Source organism: Sinocyclocheilus grahami, unplaced genomic scaffold, assembly GCF_001515645.1.
Source record: "Sinocyclocheilus grahami isolate Dianchi unplaced genomic scaffold, SAMN03320097.WGS_v1.1 scaffold1048.1, whole genome shotgun sequence".
NCBI classification, from domain to species: domain Eukaryota; kingdom Metazoa; phylum Chordata; class Actinopteri; order Cypriniformes; family Cyprinidae; genus Sinocyclocheilus; species Sinocyclocheilus grahami.
The window spans coordinates 33,494-51,863 of record NW_015506227.1 but is presented as its reverse complement, the minus strand read 5'-3'; the positions used below and the strand labels follow the sequence as shown (position 1 = coordinate 51,863).

The window sequence follows — 18,370 nt, the reverse complement described above, 5'->3', positions numbered from 1 at the left end:
CAGCTGATCTTCATGAACCAAGTCAAATCACAGCTGATCTTCCAGAGTCACGTCACGTCACAGCTGATCGTCAGGAGTCTTGTCATGTCCTGTCTGTTGCACCCAGATCGTCAAGGTCAGTCTTTCGGTATCCCAGTCTGGTATCTAGTGTGAGGGATACACCACTGGTGTCTGCACGCACAGCTGGTATCCCCAAACCCACTCACTCTAACCCTTCTGTTCCTGAACTAATTCCCCTGTCTGAAGTGTTTCCCCTGATGGGGATCGCTTTTTGGTGTGTTTGGGCTGCATACACCACCACAGAACTCCCAGAGGCGGCGGCGCCCACTATTAGGTCTCCAGAGTTGGTGGCTGAAGCTGCAGAATCTCCTGAGGTAATGGTGCTCTCTGCTGTGTTCCCCGAAGCGATGTTCTCCACATTTTCTCCAGAGGTGGCGACGCATGCTGCAGAACCTCCCAAAGCGGCGGTGCTCGCTTCAGCTCCTTGCGTGGTGGTGGCTCCCAGAAACGCACTTTCAACCTGTCATGTCAAGGTCCAAGTAACCTTTGCCGAGCTCTCCCTGTATCCTGAGGGCACTACTGTAGAACGTGTCCGTAGTACCCACCTGTGAACTTCCTGTTTGTCCTGTCACGGCTATGGAGGCCGTTTGTGAATCCTCGTCCTACCCTGTCACGGCTATGGAGGCCGTTTGTGAACTCTCTGCTCGTCCTGTCACGGCTATGGAGACCGTCTGTGAACTCACTTCCCATTCTGACACGGCTATGGAGGCCGTTTGTGAGCTCTTTGCCTGTCCTGTCACGGCTATGGAGGCCGTCTGTGAACTCACTGCCCATCCTGTCACGGCTATGGAGGCTGTTTGTGAAAGAACTGTCTGTCCCATCCATGAGACCTTATGTGCTCTGTCTGTCTCTTGTGTCTCAGTTTTCCCCAGGTCCCAGTCCCTACCAGGGAAGACTCCTGCGGATCCATCTGCCTTGCCGCACGCTTCCTGTGTTCCCTCCGTAACAGTATCAGAATTATTTAACATGATTATTCATTGACTTTCCCTGTTTGAAATCGTGTAAATAGCACAGATAAATAAACAGAACAAAGATACAAATTAAACAATGTTTGTTTTTTCAAGATGTTCAAGTACAGAAACAAAATAATGAAATGTAAAATGTCATTGCATAGTCCTCACTGTATAAATTAAATATAGATTAATTCTAGTTAAAACTACAAAGGGATTCAGTCAAGAGCAGTGAGATTTTTTTTTTCTGTTTTATTTTCTTGGATTAACATTAAGGACAGCGACAGCAGCTGGTAAATTAGGCATGGCCACTTTAAGAGATATTGCATCCAATATAATGATACACGTCCAATTTCTCTCTTAACTGTTTACGTTCACTTAAGATATAACTAAGTTTTTTGAAGATACTTGCCAAGACAAGTATTTCAACATAATTTTGTATGTAGGCTATTTGTCAATTCAAGCGCAAGAAGAGGCAAAACTCAATTCGGTGTTCAAGGAATGTGAGATGCAGCTCTCTGTGTGCGCACAGAACACCAATCGCAGGTGCTGACTTAAGCTCTTTTGCGTCTTTTTGTGCTTGAATGTTTAAATTGATGAGGTGTATTTGTTCATTCAATTGCAAGAAGATGCAAAGGAGAACTCAATTTGGTGTTCACCCGTCTGGCTCTCTGTGCGCAGTGCGCTAGTACTCAGTTGAGTTCTTTCACATCTATTTGTGTTTGAATGCTTTAAAATCTCTTGAATGTTTTAATTGGCAAGGCTTAAAAACACATACAAATGATAAGCTTTCATGACAATGAGTAGCTCATCAACTGTCCTGAGCGTATTTCAAGCTGGTCTCGGGCTGTCGCCGGGGGCCTCCCCACAACCGTGGGGCCCTATAATCGTCACCACCTTTCACCCCACTAGCGACAGCCCTGGACATGACCATAAATCTTGTGTAACGAAATAAGTAATTTTATATCATGGTAAAAATGTTCACAATCTATAAATAAAGTTATGGTGCCAAAGTTTTATATGCTATATACCAGTGGTTCCCAACCTTTTTCAACTTGCGGCCCACACAACCAAACACATATGTTTCCACGGCCCACTGCAAAAAAATTATCTGACCCCGCTATTTGTTGGGTTAATAACTGAGTACTCAGAAACTAGATTGTTAACTGTCTTTATTGAATAAACTGGCAATGAACAATAAATGCATTCAAAATATCAAATATGGCTTCGGCAGTTGATTGAGTCGGCAGCGACTTACAGAAAAGGAAATCCTCTTGTAATTCTCCGATATGTACATACCGTGCATAAGCAATGAGGTTGGAAAGGTTTGCTATATCGGTCGATTCATCCAACTGTAGGGCATAAAAGGGACTCTTATCGAATGTTTTTAACCAACTTCTGAGTTATGTCATCTGCCATTTAATTTATTCTTCTCTCAACTGTATTATCTGAAAGTGAAATCAGATTTAAATGCTTGCCTTGTCTCCACACATCACGCCAACCATTTCTTTCGTGGCAGGTCAAATAAAATTTTCACCAATTGTGCGAGGTTTTCCAGCCTTTGCGATGAGCTTTGCTGCACGATAAGATGCCTCCACTGCTTTAATGTTGTCGTTGCCAGAGAACGCAGTTTCAATCGTTTTTTTCAGTTTGTTCTAAAAAAAACTAAATAGGCTTGGACACATATTCACTGTGTTTAGTCTCCAAGTGCCGTCGTAGTTTGCTCGGTTTCAAAGCTTTATTTGATAAGACTTTTGAGCAAACAACGCAGAGTGGTAGCTGCTTGTTCTCCGCTCCCACACATGTGAAGCCTAGATAGTCACTACTGTATTTTCTTTTAGATTTATTTTGAGTCTTTTCAGTGTCAGGCTTACTAGTAGATGAACCACTGCTATATACATTTTACAGTTACCGATACCAGTTGTGAAATCACAGCATAAGAAAGTACATTTTATTTATATGGCACATTTAAACATAGAAAAGCTATCCAAAGTGCTGAACAAAGTAAAGGAAAGTTAAATAAAGATAGAATAAAACCAAACAAAACGGACAGTAAAACAAAATTAGAATGAGTTTGAAATGCTAAGGGGTAGAGATACATTTTCAACTTTGATTAAAAAATGGTAATAGAAGGTGCAAGGCAGATGTCCAGAGGCAGTTGGTTCCACAGACGGGGGCTGACAACAGAAAAAACTCCCTTCGTTTTTAAACAGGAATGAGGGACAGATAGAAAATCTGTCAGAAGATCTTAAAAATTTGGTAGATTACAGAGGAGTAAGAAGTTCTTTAAGATTGGATGGAGCTTGGTCATTAAGACAAAATTGTAAACTGAATTCTAAAATGGACTGGAAGCCAATGAAGTGATGCAAAAATTGGGGTGACATGGTCATATTTCTTTGCCCTGGTCAACAGCCTTGCAGCTAGAGGTCTGCATTCCCGCGGCTCTCCCGTGGGAAGCGACCGGATTTTTTTGCGCTGCGGGATTAAATTGCAGAAAAAAACGCGGTAGCGGTCGGTAACTCTGGTGTAATTTGAACGGGAGCGGGCGGTCTAACAATATCCCGTTCCCGACATTCATTTAGAACAGTATATCTGCGCTTTATTCTTATTGACCACCGGTGCAGCTTGCGCTCAGGATGCACGCGCTGCACACATGGTTTAAACGTCACGTGTTTTATTTGCGTGGTCTGTATGCAGCATGTGCATAACGATGCTCAGAGCAGGCTGTACCGGTGGTAAATATATGGCCCTCAGACAGAACAGGCAGGTTGTCGATGAGTGACCGAGCAGAATAAGGATAGAGCAAAGTGTGGCTGCGCTGTCCTTGAAGGACGTTCAACTCGGTTTTGTTTATATTTTGCTTAGCCTATAATTTTAAATGAAAGATGTCGTATTTATTTATTTTTCTCTGCAACTATTTTCCTACTGTGTTAACAGAAAAATGTCAAACGAATTTAGTATTTTGACAAGACGAATAAAAATAGCTAATAGGCTATTTTTGTACAACCTACTTTTTTTTCTTTTTTGTGTTGTCAATGTTAAACGAATTGTATCCTGACAAGACGAATAAAAATAAGAAATAACATTTTTGTACAACATTTTTACTTCACTTTTTTTCCTACTGTGTTGCATAAAATATTAAATTAATTTTGTAATTATTCGTCTTAAGATAATTCATATAAATTCAAGTCAAAGTCGATAAATTCAAGACTCTTGACAAGACTAATAAAATAACATACAATTTTGTGCACATTACATTTTTATTTGTCAGCCTATCTCTCTTTCTTTCAGTAGCGGAAATTTAAATGTGAGATTCTGGAAACGAGATCTAAATTTAGCGGGAACGGTCGGGTCGGGAACCTTGCAGGAGCGGGACTAAAAAAACAGTCCCGCGCATACCTCTACTTGCAGCTGCATTTTGTACCATCTGGAGGCATGTAAGCGATGACTGAGGAAGACCTAAATACAGTGAATTACAATAATCTAAACATGAGGTAATAAAAGCACGAATAGTCTTCTCCAAGTCTTGAAAAGATAAAAACGGTTTATGTTTGGAAATATTCTGCAGGTGATAAAAACTGTTCTTAACAACAGAATTGATTTGTTTGTTAAAACATAATTCTGAGTCCAGGATAACACCAAGGTTCCTTACCTGGAAGGAAATTGAGAGGAAATGAATGCCTAGCTGCCAGCTCCTTAATGAGACCACTCCTCAATTTTGGGGGACCAAAAACAATTATTTCTAATTTGTCCTCATTAAGATGGAGAAAGTTATTTGATAACCGTTTCTTAATATCCGAGATACATTACAATAGTGGTTGAATGGATTCGCCAGCTTTCAACGGCAGGGAGAACTGTGTATCGTCAGCATATAAATTAAATGAAACATTGTGCTTCCTAATAATATCCCCCAGTGGACACATATATAAGTTAAAAAGAAGCAGGGTACTCCACTAATAATAGGGGCAGAAGATGAAGAGAACTTACCTAACTCTACAGAAAAAGACCTGTCTTTAAGATATGAGCTGAACCATCGTAAGGCAGCACCCTTGATACCAATTAAATGCTCTAAACACCAAATAAGAACATTATGATCTACAGTGTCAAAGGCAGCTGTAAGATTAAGTAGGATCAATACAGCATTTTTACCGGCATCAACTGCAAGCAAAATGTCATTGAACACTTTAGTGTTCAAAGCTAATACTAGCTTAACATTTAGGAAGTAGGCCTAACTCCTAACTTCAGTTGTTTTAATGAATTATACAACTAGTAATGAAGCTTTTGACTTATTGAATGATTTTACTGTTTGCTTTGAAACCCCTTTTTGTAGTAGTCGTTGCCAAGTCATGTCCACTAAATGGGTCAGTTAAAAAAACCTTAGAAAAATGTAATAAATTGAAAAATGTCTGGTGAAATGTAGAGTGTGTATATAATTGTCACGAATCCGGTCCATGAACTTTCCTTTTCATTGACTCTCGCACCACACAAACTGTTGCATAGCACCCCGGACTACATTTCCCATCATGCATTACTGATTGCACTCAGCACGAATTGCACACACCTGTTTACACTGATTGCACCCAGCTGTTTCATATCACTCCCTCACTATATAACACTCACTCTTATCCCTTCCCTCTGCCGAGTAGTGTTCCGCATTTATCACTCCCCTAGAGATAGCGACTCTACAGAGCCCTCGTTTGTTGCCCTAGCCCTAGCCCTCGCCATTTGCCTTAGCCCTAGTCATTTGCCTTAGCCTTAGCCCTTGTCATTTTCCTTAGCCTTAGCCTTAGCCTTAGCCTTCTCGGTTTCTGATCTTCGCCTGGTTCCCTGGATTCACCCCTTTTGTCTTGCCCTTTTTGATTCTGTCTGCCGATCGTCGACCTGCGCTAGCCCTAGGACTATTCTTGTGTTTTGCCCTCCATATACCTGTTTGCCCTCATCTGACCCAGGCCTGCTGTATGACCACGTCTCTGTCTTTATCAAATAAAGCTTGCACATGGATCCGCAGGTCTCACGTCTCGTCAGCCCCGTAACAATAATATCATCTTTAAAGTTTTAAAATCCTGAGATTTGGAAGAATCTTTTTAACATACATAGTGACAAAGCAAAAAAATAAAAACAAACTAAAAATCAGCATATACTCCAAGTCTTCTAAAGCCAAATTGTTGTATACTACTGTTGTATAAAATCATTGTCACATTTGCAATCAGGTTGATAGTCAGGAAAACATCACACTTGGTCATGTGTTGTTGCTTACCTATATCATATAGGCTTATTATATAGAATATTTATCTACCGCAGTATGTTTGCTCTGTGTGTGCTGTTGCGCTTATTAGTTTTGATTTCTTCACGAGGCAGACAGGCTGCATGAGCCTGGACTGACGCGACCTTGATGCTGTCAATTCATTATCCGTTATCAGTCACCGTTTACACTGAAAGTAATAAAATCAGAATCATTCTCGCCAAAGTTTTGGCGCTGCCCTAGTTATTGTTTGTTATTGACGTTTTAATCTCGTTACTTGTCCGGTCGGGCAAGTAAAATTCTCTTTCACTTGCCCCTTCATAAAATCCACTTGTCCCGGACAAGTGGACAAGTGTTAATGTCGAGCCCTGAACATTCTAATTCACTTTTAAGAAATCACTTAAAGCGCACAAAGCACAAAATTGATTGTAATACTGATTACAAAGTTGAATTTAACCTGCAGAATGCACAATTGGCCTGGCTGTTGTTATTACACTTTAAAGCACAATATTATTCTTGTCCAAAATATATTAAACTCAATTCATCCTATCACTCAATCTTCAACATTTCACCACTGCTTTACAATAGAAATGCACCAACAGCTGTAATTTCTATTTTTTGTTACATCAGACATGTGAACATAAAATCATGCAAACTTATAAATATACACATAATGCTAGCAAGATTTTTATATAAAAAAACGTAAAATAATGCATGGTTGACTGTAAATGGATTTAAAGACGTGAAATATTATTTCCAAGCAATATTGGGAGTGCAATGGAGGTTGGGAGTGCACTTTTTTTTTGTCATTTTAATTTAAATTATTATTTTTTATTATTCTCACCTAAATGTTGAATCATTTTAAATATTTGTTTTTACGATTTATGCAATTGTGTGTTAATTCATATTTAAATTTTTAGAAAGATACTTACAGAAATGTAATATTGTGTACAACTACACTTTGTTGCGCCGTAGCTTACACAGCGCAGGAAAGCTTGATTTCAAACTTTGAATTTAATTTGTTCAAATTAGTAAACAGTCAGTAATAAACTAAGAAAAAAATTAACTTATTACAAACAATAGCACAAATAAATACAATAGAATAAAGATATCAATGAAAATATAGCAACGATTACCGGGGTTCAAGTGCTTTAATGCATTTAATCACGTAAGAAAAAAGACATTGCATATTATTTAGCGAGCCTGATTAAAAAGAGCATTTTTGGCAATTCCAGGTAATTTACCATAGAAATATGATGTTTATTAACGTTTATGGCAGTTATAGGATTTATATAGGATTTTTATTCATTTAGGATTTATAGGCTTTTGGGTATAATTGGCCACGCCCTTTTAAAATGACCCTGTTTTAGCTAACGAAAGAGTAAAGTTAAATATTTTTTAATAATTATTGATCTATAGGGTCCAGAGAATTGCACTGCAGTGATTTTGTTGAGATTGAGTGAAAAACCTAGGACTAGTTTGCAAAAGTAGTCTTTTTAAATAATCGTGAATATTTAATGAACAATTTAATTGACAGCAGTGGACCTAGAGGTAAAGCTGTTCAGAATGAGGAGATCTATCTGATATGAAGACGTAGTGTATGTGTGAATATATGAATATTTTCTTTAATTTGAGGTCATTTACCATAGAAATGTTGTGTTTTTGAAGCCTTTTTAACTGTTATAGCGACACCTATGGTCTGATCTCCATGAAACTTTGCATGCTTGTTAAGAATTTTTGAGTTTTTGTTTAGGATTCATAGGCTTTTGGGTATATTTGTCCATGCTGCTTTAAAAATGACCCTGTTATACTTAACCAAAGTGTAGAGTTCAATTTTTTTTTGATAATTATTGACCTAGAGAGTTGAGAGAATTGAGTGAAAAATGTAGGGCTAGTTCGTAAAAGTAGCTAAAAAAATTTTTTTTTTTTTTACATATTCTCAATTATTTAACAAACGATTTGATTGACATCAGTGGTTCTAGAGGCAAAGTTCTTCAGAATGAGGAGGCCTATTAGATGTTAATAAAATTGTGTGTATGTGTGAAAAAACCCAGTAGCCGAATTCTTTCAAATTTCTCACATAACTTTAGGGCCATGAGTCAAACAGGCCCACTGAGTTTAGTTCCAATCAACCTCTGTTAGTCTTGTCTAATAGTGCTCAAACTTCATTGGCCAATAACAGCCATGCTTTTTTGAGATATGCAAATGTCCTTATTTACACCATTTGGCATTTTGGACACTGCGTACCAGTTTTCATGTTGATCAGACAGATGGTTGCTAGTTATAGCCATTTTAGTTTTTTCCCCTCTTATACCTAGTTGCTAAGCTCTGCTATTTTTTTTTTCATGTGACCTCAGATTGCGCACTTACATGAGTGTTCTGAGTTTAGCAAAGATATCTCGTTCAAAAGCTGTTTTAGTAAAAGTGTCCCTGCCCTTTTCTAATGTTTTGGCGTCCCTTTGCGACGGTGAGTTAAACTTTATTTTTGATAATTATTGATATTCACTCTCCAGAGAACCTTTTTGCACTGGTTTGGTTCTAATTGGGTGAAAAACCTTGGACTAGTTCGCAAAAATAGTTTTTTTTAAAAATTCAAAATACCCGAAACGATCGAATTCAATCGTTTTGTATACATTGCATGTGTTTTGTCTGTCGTGAGCCAAGGATTCCAACTACATAAGGCACTTGAGCCTGCGACTAACAGTTTAGGAGTTATGAGCAATTTTGTACTATTGATGGCTGTAGCGCCGATTGGGCCACTTGGGGCGAGCCTTGGTGACTAGTGTGGCGCTGTAGTGCAAGACTGTAATTCAGCCCTTCTGGATGCAGTTCAAGAGAAGAAGACACAGAGCTTCAGTTCAGAGCAAACGCAGCCAAACCTGAAGCTGCTGAGCTGCGTTTAAATGAATCTGTAAATATATGCTGTGTGCTTTCCTCTCAATAATAAAATAAACACAACAAAAACTGACAGCGGTGAGAAAGCAGCAGTTAAGAATGCATCTGATTACAGCAATGTGGATGTTTGCACGAGCTCTGCGTTTCAGTACTCAAGTTAAGTCCAGTCACATCACGTTTATTTATATAGTACTTTATGCAATAGCCTTAAATCAAGCAGCTTTACAGTATTAAACATGAAAAACTTGATTTTCTGTTATAAAGCAGCTCTCCAGTGTTGAGCTAGCTAATGACAAAACATTTTTATTAGTGGGAAATAAATATATTATTTCATTAAAGTGATAGTTTGGTTTGCAGAGATTAAATCTTGATCTAGCTCAGGACTGTTTTGATTATCATAACCCTATAAGGTATTTTAAGAGAGATTATGTTGTGAGTAAAATAGTTTATTCAAAAATAAAACGTCTTATCACTTACCTTTATTTTGTTTCTCATCCATACGACTTACAAAAGGAGATGTTAGGCTGAATGATGTGTCATTCAGTTACTTTTTCATATAGCTAATTAAATGGTGAATGAGAGAGTTTCTCTATCAGTCTCTTCATTTTGTGTGCCAAATATATTTATTTGTATAAATTAATTGAATAATATTTGTAATTGCATAATATGATTTTCAAAAGCTGAAGTGATTACCTTTATTTGTTATAATATGTATAACTCAATATTTTAACTAATTGCAAAAGTCTACTGATTAATCAGTGAAATAATAGATGTTTATTCAATTAATCATTCTTATAATAGTTAGATTAATCGATTATCAAAATAATCGTTTGTTGCAGCCCTAAGTACAATAGGGTGACTTTTTTTTTCAATACAATGGTCCAGAGTTATATCCAATTCACAAACGAATCGTTCTTTTTGAACCAATTCTTTTTAGTAAATTGGATGAACCAAATACAAACCGTACGCAGCTCAAGCCAGCACAGATCTACAGGTTATTCAATAAAACCTATCTTTCGGATGTTGCTGACAGTTAGTTTGACTTGAAATGTGCCAGTATACCCGTGTATAATATGATTTTATGACACCAGCTAAACAAGGGCCATGGTTTCTGCTAAAAATCTTCTTTACTGTACTACTGAACAAAGAATAATCAGTAAATAACAAATTTTCATTTTTGGGTGAACTAACCCTTTAAGTTTTCAGGTAGTCCTAGGTTTATCAGTAGTATTCAGGCACAGAAATAATACAGAGGTTGAATTAAGTAATCAAATTTAAAATGACACTGGATAGTTTTCACTGTATAAATAAATACAGATTAATCCTTAAAGTTACAAAAGCTATTTAGTCAAGAGCAGGGAGTAATTTTCTGTTTTGTTGTTTGATTAATATTAAGGATTTATGTGTGCATGCTTTGGATGTCAGTACACAGAAAAATGTCTCAGAGAGCTAGCGAGTACTGTTTTTCTCTCGCAAGAGCTTTCTTTTGCGTCATCTTGTACTTGAATAGTTTAAAATCAGTTATAGTGCAAATGATGCATCTTTCATGCTGAAAGTTTCGTATCACAGCGTGTAGGTCACTTGCAGTGTATATGGGATGTGGTGATGTGAAAACCATTTTTGCATTGTATTGACAAAGAGAATCAGTCACATTGTGAAATTACAATCTCACAGAAAAAGGTCATATAACTGTGCAAATGCTCTTTCAGCCTACATGCTTTAGCGAATAAATGTTTGGGGAATTTCCTGCATTATAAGCACTGAACCTGTGGAAATTAGTAAAATGATGTGCAATATCTGCAATCCCGTGCAAGTAATATACAAATTATATTTTAATTTTCACATATGACCGTATGGGAGACTAAAGCTGTGTCCAAAATCACACCCTGTAACCTAGTATGTTTTTCTAAGCAATGTAAGCAGGTGTGCAGTCTGACCATTCTCAGACTAATTATTTTGGGCTGAAGGGGAGCTTTTTCTAATGATATACCTAAAATGAAAGCTGACAAATAAATATATTTCACAAATACTTAGTAAATATTCAGTGTCCTCCACTGACTGGTCATGTCATGTTTTCAAAATCTAGAAACTGATCATGCTGCCTGGTTTGCAGAACGGGTGGTATTTTCCATTTATATGATAGAGTTTAGTGGCTAACAGAACTCATTATGTTATACTTTATTGTTTTTAAATATATCATTCAGCTGTGCAGCAATTCTCTGAATTGACTCATTAGATGTTCTTGTTTCCTCTTAGGAGCTGTCTGAATCTTCTGTTGTCGTTCTCCGAGCAAATTCCTGGTGCCTTATGGAAAGAGTTTCAATCTTCTGTCAAGGTCAGAGACAATACTTTATTGCATGTTTTACCATAAAGGTAACATGCAGCATCTGGGGAATTGGTGGATTGACCTGGATCATTAAATTGTGATGCAGAATGATACAATTAAAGATTATCACACTCATATTAGCATCAAATTTTGATCAAGGATCAGCTTTATCAACCGTTGAATCGCACCCATCACACAATAACATAAATAATATTTTAAAGAATGTATTGGGTAAGAGGTCCAAAAGAATAATATGGGTCATAAGGGTCAATTTTTTGAAATTGAGATTTATACATCATCTGAAAGCTGAATAAATAAGCTTTCCATTGATGTATGGTTTGTTAGGACAATCTTTGGCCGAGATACAACTATTTGAAAATCTGGAATCTGAGGTACAAAAAAAATCTAAATACTGAGAATATCGCCTTTAAAGTTGTCCAAATGAAGTTCTTAGCAATGCATATTACTAATCAAAAATTAAGTTTTGATATATTTACGGTAGGAAATTTACAAAATATCTTCATGGAACATGATCTTTACTTAATATCCTAATGATTTTTGGCATAAAAGAAAAATCGATAATTTTGACTCATACAATGTTTTTTTGGCTATTGCTAAAAATATACCCAAGCGACTTAAGACTGGTTTTGTGTTCCAGTGTCGCATATACTGTATATCAGATAGCTTGGTTAAGGGCTATCTATATGGGTTTACAAAACACCGAAAACGTTTTTCAATGCAAATTTATCTCTGTGCTATGTACTGAATGCCACAACCTCAGTGCAACCTCAGTGCATATGATGGTATCAAATTTTCATGTTGCGATTAATTGCTAATGCTTTTATCACGGTATACGGTATTATCACGATATTGAAATTTAGTTGCAAAAAAGTGTTGTCATAAAGTATAACAGGTTTAATAACTTTTTTCTTACAACAAAAAGAAACTTAACATTTAAATACAATAAAGCAATACACAAAAGATGTATAAAGTAAATCATTTCACACAGATTAAAGTGCAAAAGAATTATAAAGACCATTAGGTAACACCTTACAATAAGATCTCATTAGTTAACCTTAGTTAATGCACTAACATTAACAATAAGCAATAGCTACATTTGCTACAGAAGTTATTAATCCTTGTTAAAAAATACAACTGTTATTTCGTGTTAGCCCGAGTTCATTAAAGGGCACCTATTACGCAAAATCCACTTTTACAAGGTGTTTGGACAGAAATGTGTGTTGGAATTGTGTGTACACAGCCATCTTAGAATGATAAAAATCCACCCAGTCTTTTTTTAAAATCTTCATAAAACCAAACTAGGCTCAAAAAGCGAGCGGTTTGGATCCTGTCCGCAATATGACGTCATATTGCGGTAGCCCCGCCCACCGCTATTGACTGACGGGCGTGTATTACCATATACAGCATAAATGAGTACACCCCCTCTGAAACTTAACAAATTCAGCAATTACTCTTGGCTTAGAAAACATGTTATGGTTTTTTAGATATATAATATTCCAGCAAGTCTGCTTGATCAGTTACCAAAGAAGAATGTTAAAATTATTCAAGAAAATAAAATTTTCTTATCAAAGTGATAAAATGTTGTGTTGCAAAAATGAGTACACCCTCCTGAAAGTTACTAAATAATAAAAAAAATATATAATGTGTTGTAAGGTTAAGGCAAGTATTGATCAACAGGTAAGTATGTTGAACCAAAACTGTTAAAGGTAAGTCATTTCTTGATAATTAAGTGTTATATGGCCCACTGAATCATATTTAGACTTAATGCTGACAACAATGAAACCACTTGAGAGAGAACTGTCAGGAGATTTATTTCTTAGTATAAAAGAGGACAATGGTACAAGAGGAATAGCAAATTATTGTTTTAAGTGTGAAAATATAGCCAAAGTAACACAGAAATTCAAAAACAATGGACTTGTGAAAAGGCCCCTGAAATAATCAGGTCTTCACTTTAAGCTTTCATTTAGTGATGAGTGAGTTTTTGCTAGAAAAAGAGCATGAGAAACACTGTGAAAGTGTCTCAGAGCTGGCAAAAGCTGTGAAAAGAGTGACACTTTATCTCACAGAGTAAGATGCAGCATGCAGAAGTGACATGCATGGTTGTTTATCCACACCAGAACTACCGACTGTAGCCAAAGCACAATAAACTTATTTAGCTTTTTCAAAGGCCCATATTTACAAAATATAGACTTCTAGGAATCCATACTCTGGTCTCATGAGACCAATTCAATCATTTCGGATCTAACAGCATCCAAAATGTTCTGGTGTTGCTAGAGTACAGAGTACAGAGAGAAGTGCCTGGTTCCCACAGTGGCATTCAGTGGTAGTAAAGCTCTTCTATAGGGATGTATGTGTGCTGAAGGTGTGAGGGAGTTGTACTTTATCAACACTGTCATGAATTCACACACCACTGTGTGATGTAATACAAAAACCTGAAACTGAAGATGCTACCCTCTTCTCATTCCCTGCATTGTTGGGCGTTTTTTGTAACATGACAATGAAGATATTCATTCTCCTGAGTTGAAAATCCTTCAGTGGACATGTATTTCACTCAATCTTAACACTCTTGAGCTGCTGTGAGAGATTCTGTAGAGACGAGCTGAGCAACACTCCCCATTAAAGACCAGGGCATTTAAGGAGGTCGTCCGCCAGGAGTTAAACAGCACAGATGGGAAAATTTGTCATGAACTTGTACACTCAGTGCTATACATTTCAATTTTGCCATCTTTCTATGAGTTATATTAGTGATCATACATCTTTTATATTTAATCAGAGGGGTTGTACTCATTTATGCTGTGCACTGTATAGCCGGAACACATTCCACGTATGACAGATACCGGAAGTGAGAGAAAAGTGTTTATTATGTTTGAAATATGGATATTTTTCTTATGAAAACACATGGATTCGCTACAGGAGGCCTTTATTCTGCCCACCAAGTGAAGAGATTCCATACATGTTATTTTTTTATTTGTGCTATCATTATTAAATTTTTTTTTTGTTCTTATTTTATTACTGACTGCTTGCTTACTTGTCATTTTTTATTCAATTCAAAGTTTGAAAACAAGCTATCTTGTGCTACTGCACCAAAATTACCCCACTGTAAAATAAAAAAAACACAGAATGAGCAAAAATTTGTGAGATAGCTAGTTATAATGGTTATTAAATAATGTTTATGTATAAAAGCCTACATTAAAATCTGTCATATAAATTGGTCTCTTCATTAGAAATTAGCCAACTGATTGCCACCATTGATGGACAATTTTTTTAAATAATATAAAAAATATCTGTATAACATTATATTCTGCAGTTCTTCCCTGTTGTACCCAATAGCTATACTTTTCAAATTATCATATCGAAGTTAGAAATTCAAATATTGTGACAAAATTAATTTTGTAGAGTGCCACAAATTTGTTAAAATTTCCAAAGGGTGCCGCGACTAAAAAAAGGTTGGGAAACACTGGTGTAGCCTACAATTTGCACATTGTTGGTGTAGAGGTCGACCAATACAAGTGTGGAAGTAACCAATTACCGGTAATAAACCAATAACCTAATACTATGATATTTATAATATTATTTATATTATTGTTAATAATATTATATTATTATTAATATAATATTATTATTGGACTATACCTCTGTAGAGGTCGACCAATACAAGTGTGGAAGTAACCAATTACCGGTAATAAACCAATAACCTAATACTATGATATTTATAATATTATTTATATTATTGTTAATAATATTATATTATTATTAATATAATATTATTATTGGACTATACCTCTGTAGAGGTCGACCAATACAAGTGTGGAAGTAACCAATTACCGGTAATAAACCAATAACCTAATACTATGATATTTATAATATTATTTATATTATTGTTAATAATATTATATTATTATTAATATAATATTATTATTGGACTATACCTCTGTAGAGGTCGACCAATACAAGTGTGGAAGTAACCAATTACCGGTAATAAACCAATAACCTAATACTATGATATTTATAATATTATTTATATTATTGTTAATAATATTATATTATTATTAATATAATATTATTATAATATTTATTGTTTTTATTCTCCATGTGCAAAGCAGTTTTTATTAGATTAATCAAAGAACAACGAAGAGGTTGTAATTAGTAAATCATTTCTATTTTATTCTTTATTACTGTGCTGTAATTTATATTGAGAATTGTGAAATTTCAGTGGTATCTAAAAATTTGGTATGGTAATTACATGTGCATGTCCGAGCCAAAATTAGCCAAAAACGAGAGATCCTTAGAGCCAGAGTGTGTGCTTGAGTGCAAATTACTAATGGCAAATTTAGTATTGATTAATGTAAATGAAAATCATATTTACTTCATATTTACACAGTTTTTCCTTTAGGATTTTTTCCAGCTGTGGTGGCAGGACTGTTTCCCATGGCTCAACCTCCCCACCTCCCCAACTCAGAATTGAATTTATTTTAACTAAAAAAGACAAGTAAACAGTAAGTAATAAAATAATAACAAATAAATAAATGACACAAACAAACAAAAACAATAGCATGATACAAATTAAATTAACAGTACTTTAAGTTTTCCAGGTAGGTCTAACAGTAATATTTAGGTACAGAATTATTTCAGAAACTGAACTCGACTGTAAAAAAAAAAAAAAAAACTGAATTCAACTGTAAAATAATAACACTTAAATAACACTTAAAGGTGCACTAAGCAAATTTTGGCAAACGATGTTGATATTTCAAAGCACCAAAGCAAACATGCCTATATCCCAACAAGACCTCGCCCCTATTTTGATAGCTCCACTCCACACATACGTACACAACCCTGGCAGCGACGATGGCAAAATCTACTATTAGAGGTCGACCGATAGTGAATTTTACCGATACCAATAGCTAGGTTGGACCACACTGGCCGATACAGATTAATCAACAGATAGTTTTTCAAATGGATACTAAACAAAAACTAAAACAGTGCTTTACTATTTTAAAAAAATGAAAAAATAAGTAAATGAAAAAAGTTCTGAAACAGTATTGAACCACACTTTGTACATAAAATTTACTAATTATATACTGATCATTAAATATATTGATCATTCAATTACATATTGATCATTATAGTTAGTTCATAGTTCATTAACTAATGTTAACAGAAGCAACTTCAATATTTAAAAATATATTAGTAGATGTTGAAATTAACACACTATAACTAGATGGATCTTTGTATATCTTTAAATATCTACACAAAGGCCATAGCATTGAAATTACATGGATATTGTATGTATACTCTCACACTTTAATTGCTTCTATTCTAGAACACGTGATGATTATCTAATCAAAATGAAAAAATATGCGTCTAAAAAAAAACAGCGCTGCGTCTAGGAAAACTCGCAGGTATCAGGTATCACACACAGCGGACGCGTCCTGTTCAGTTCAAGCAGCAGTCTAAAACAGTTTATTTAATCATCAAACAGGCAAAAGTTCACTTCAGGACTGATCAAAAAAGCGGCATAGATGAGTTTGAAGTTCAGTGTTTAAAAAAGTGCAATCTATATTATAGCTCTCTACAGTGGGGAAAATATTTATTTGATCCCCTGCTGATTTTGTAAGTTTGCCCACTTACAAAGAAATGAAGGGTCTATAATTTTTATGGTAGGTTTATTTTAACATATAGAGAGAGAATACCAACCAAAAAATCACGAAAAAACACATTATATAAAGGTTAGAAATTGATTTGCATTTCAGTGAGTGAAATAAGTATTTGATCCCCAAGTAAAACATGACTTCGAACTTGGTGCAGAAACCCTTGTTGGCAAGCACAGAGGTAAGACATTTTTTGTAGTTGGTCACCAGGCTTGCACACATCTCAGGAGGGATTTTGATCCACTCCTCTTTACAGATCTTCTCTAAATCTTGCAACCCTCTACATTGCGAGTAAATCACTCACATATGCGACTAAATCTTACTCTGGGCGACTAAATTATGTCTAATATTAGCCAATTGCTAATACATTTTCAGATTTGACTCGCCAGTGTGAGTTGGAGGCTAAGTATAAGTTTAGCTCAGATATATTTTCACTCGCCGAACACTCTGACTGAGCGCATCAGTTTCACTCTCCGTCAAGCGATCTGTGCTGTTTTTCAGTTCATCAGAATGGATGTGCAACGCACCTGTATTTAACGTACCGTAAACTCTAGTGTGAAGGCGCACGACTCGCCGTCGCTTTGTTTCACACACACGCAGCGAGAGAGAGAGAGAGAGAATTGACGCGCTACCTATGCGCGCTACATGTAAACGATATTCTTTGTTGTATTTTGCTGTCAAATTAACGGAGTTCCTTTGGAATTCTTCCGCTTTTAAGAACGGCCGCTTTCTCCGGTAGTGGGCGGAACTAATGCGCAAACGGCAATCTCATTGGCTGGCGCTCACCTATTATCGTCCCTGTTTTGATTTCAGCAAATCAGTTCGAGCGAACGTACACAACCTGATTAATATTCATGAATCCAGTAGCTCATTAATCCTTGGTGCGTTTTATATGGTTCTTATTAGTAGAATTCGTATCATTATTACCTAATCAGTATTTTTGTTAGTTTTTCCCAAATTTTTTATTCTTTTACAGAAACACTGAATGACCAAAAAAAGCACCACCACCAGTCCGAAGTTCAGTTAAAATGATTAATATGCATTCATACATGGCTATCAAGTTTTAATTCTAATTACTAAGTTCTATCATGAAATAATATTGATTATCATATTATAATGCTTGACTGACTGATGTTAAGAGTGTACTTTCAGATATTTATAAAACTGTGCCATTTTACAAACAAATATATATATATATATATATATATTTGTATATATCAATGTATGT

General features: G+C 35.8%; 1 protein-coding gene across 1 annotated transcript in view; it reads left to right on the top strand.

Annotated features, from left to right (window-relative positions):
• znf292a (zinc finger protein 292a) overlaps positions 1 to 18,370 on the top strand; it is a 58,022-nt gene that overhangs the window by 11,776 nt on the left and 27,876 nt on the right. Inside the window, exon 3 of the mRNA XM_016251492.1 lies at positions 11,404 to 11,482. Coding sequence (XP_016106978.1) covers positions 11,404 to 11,482 — 79 coding nt within the window. The remainder of the gene's footprint in view (positions 1 to 11,403; positions 11,483 to 18,370) is intronic.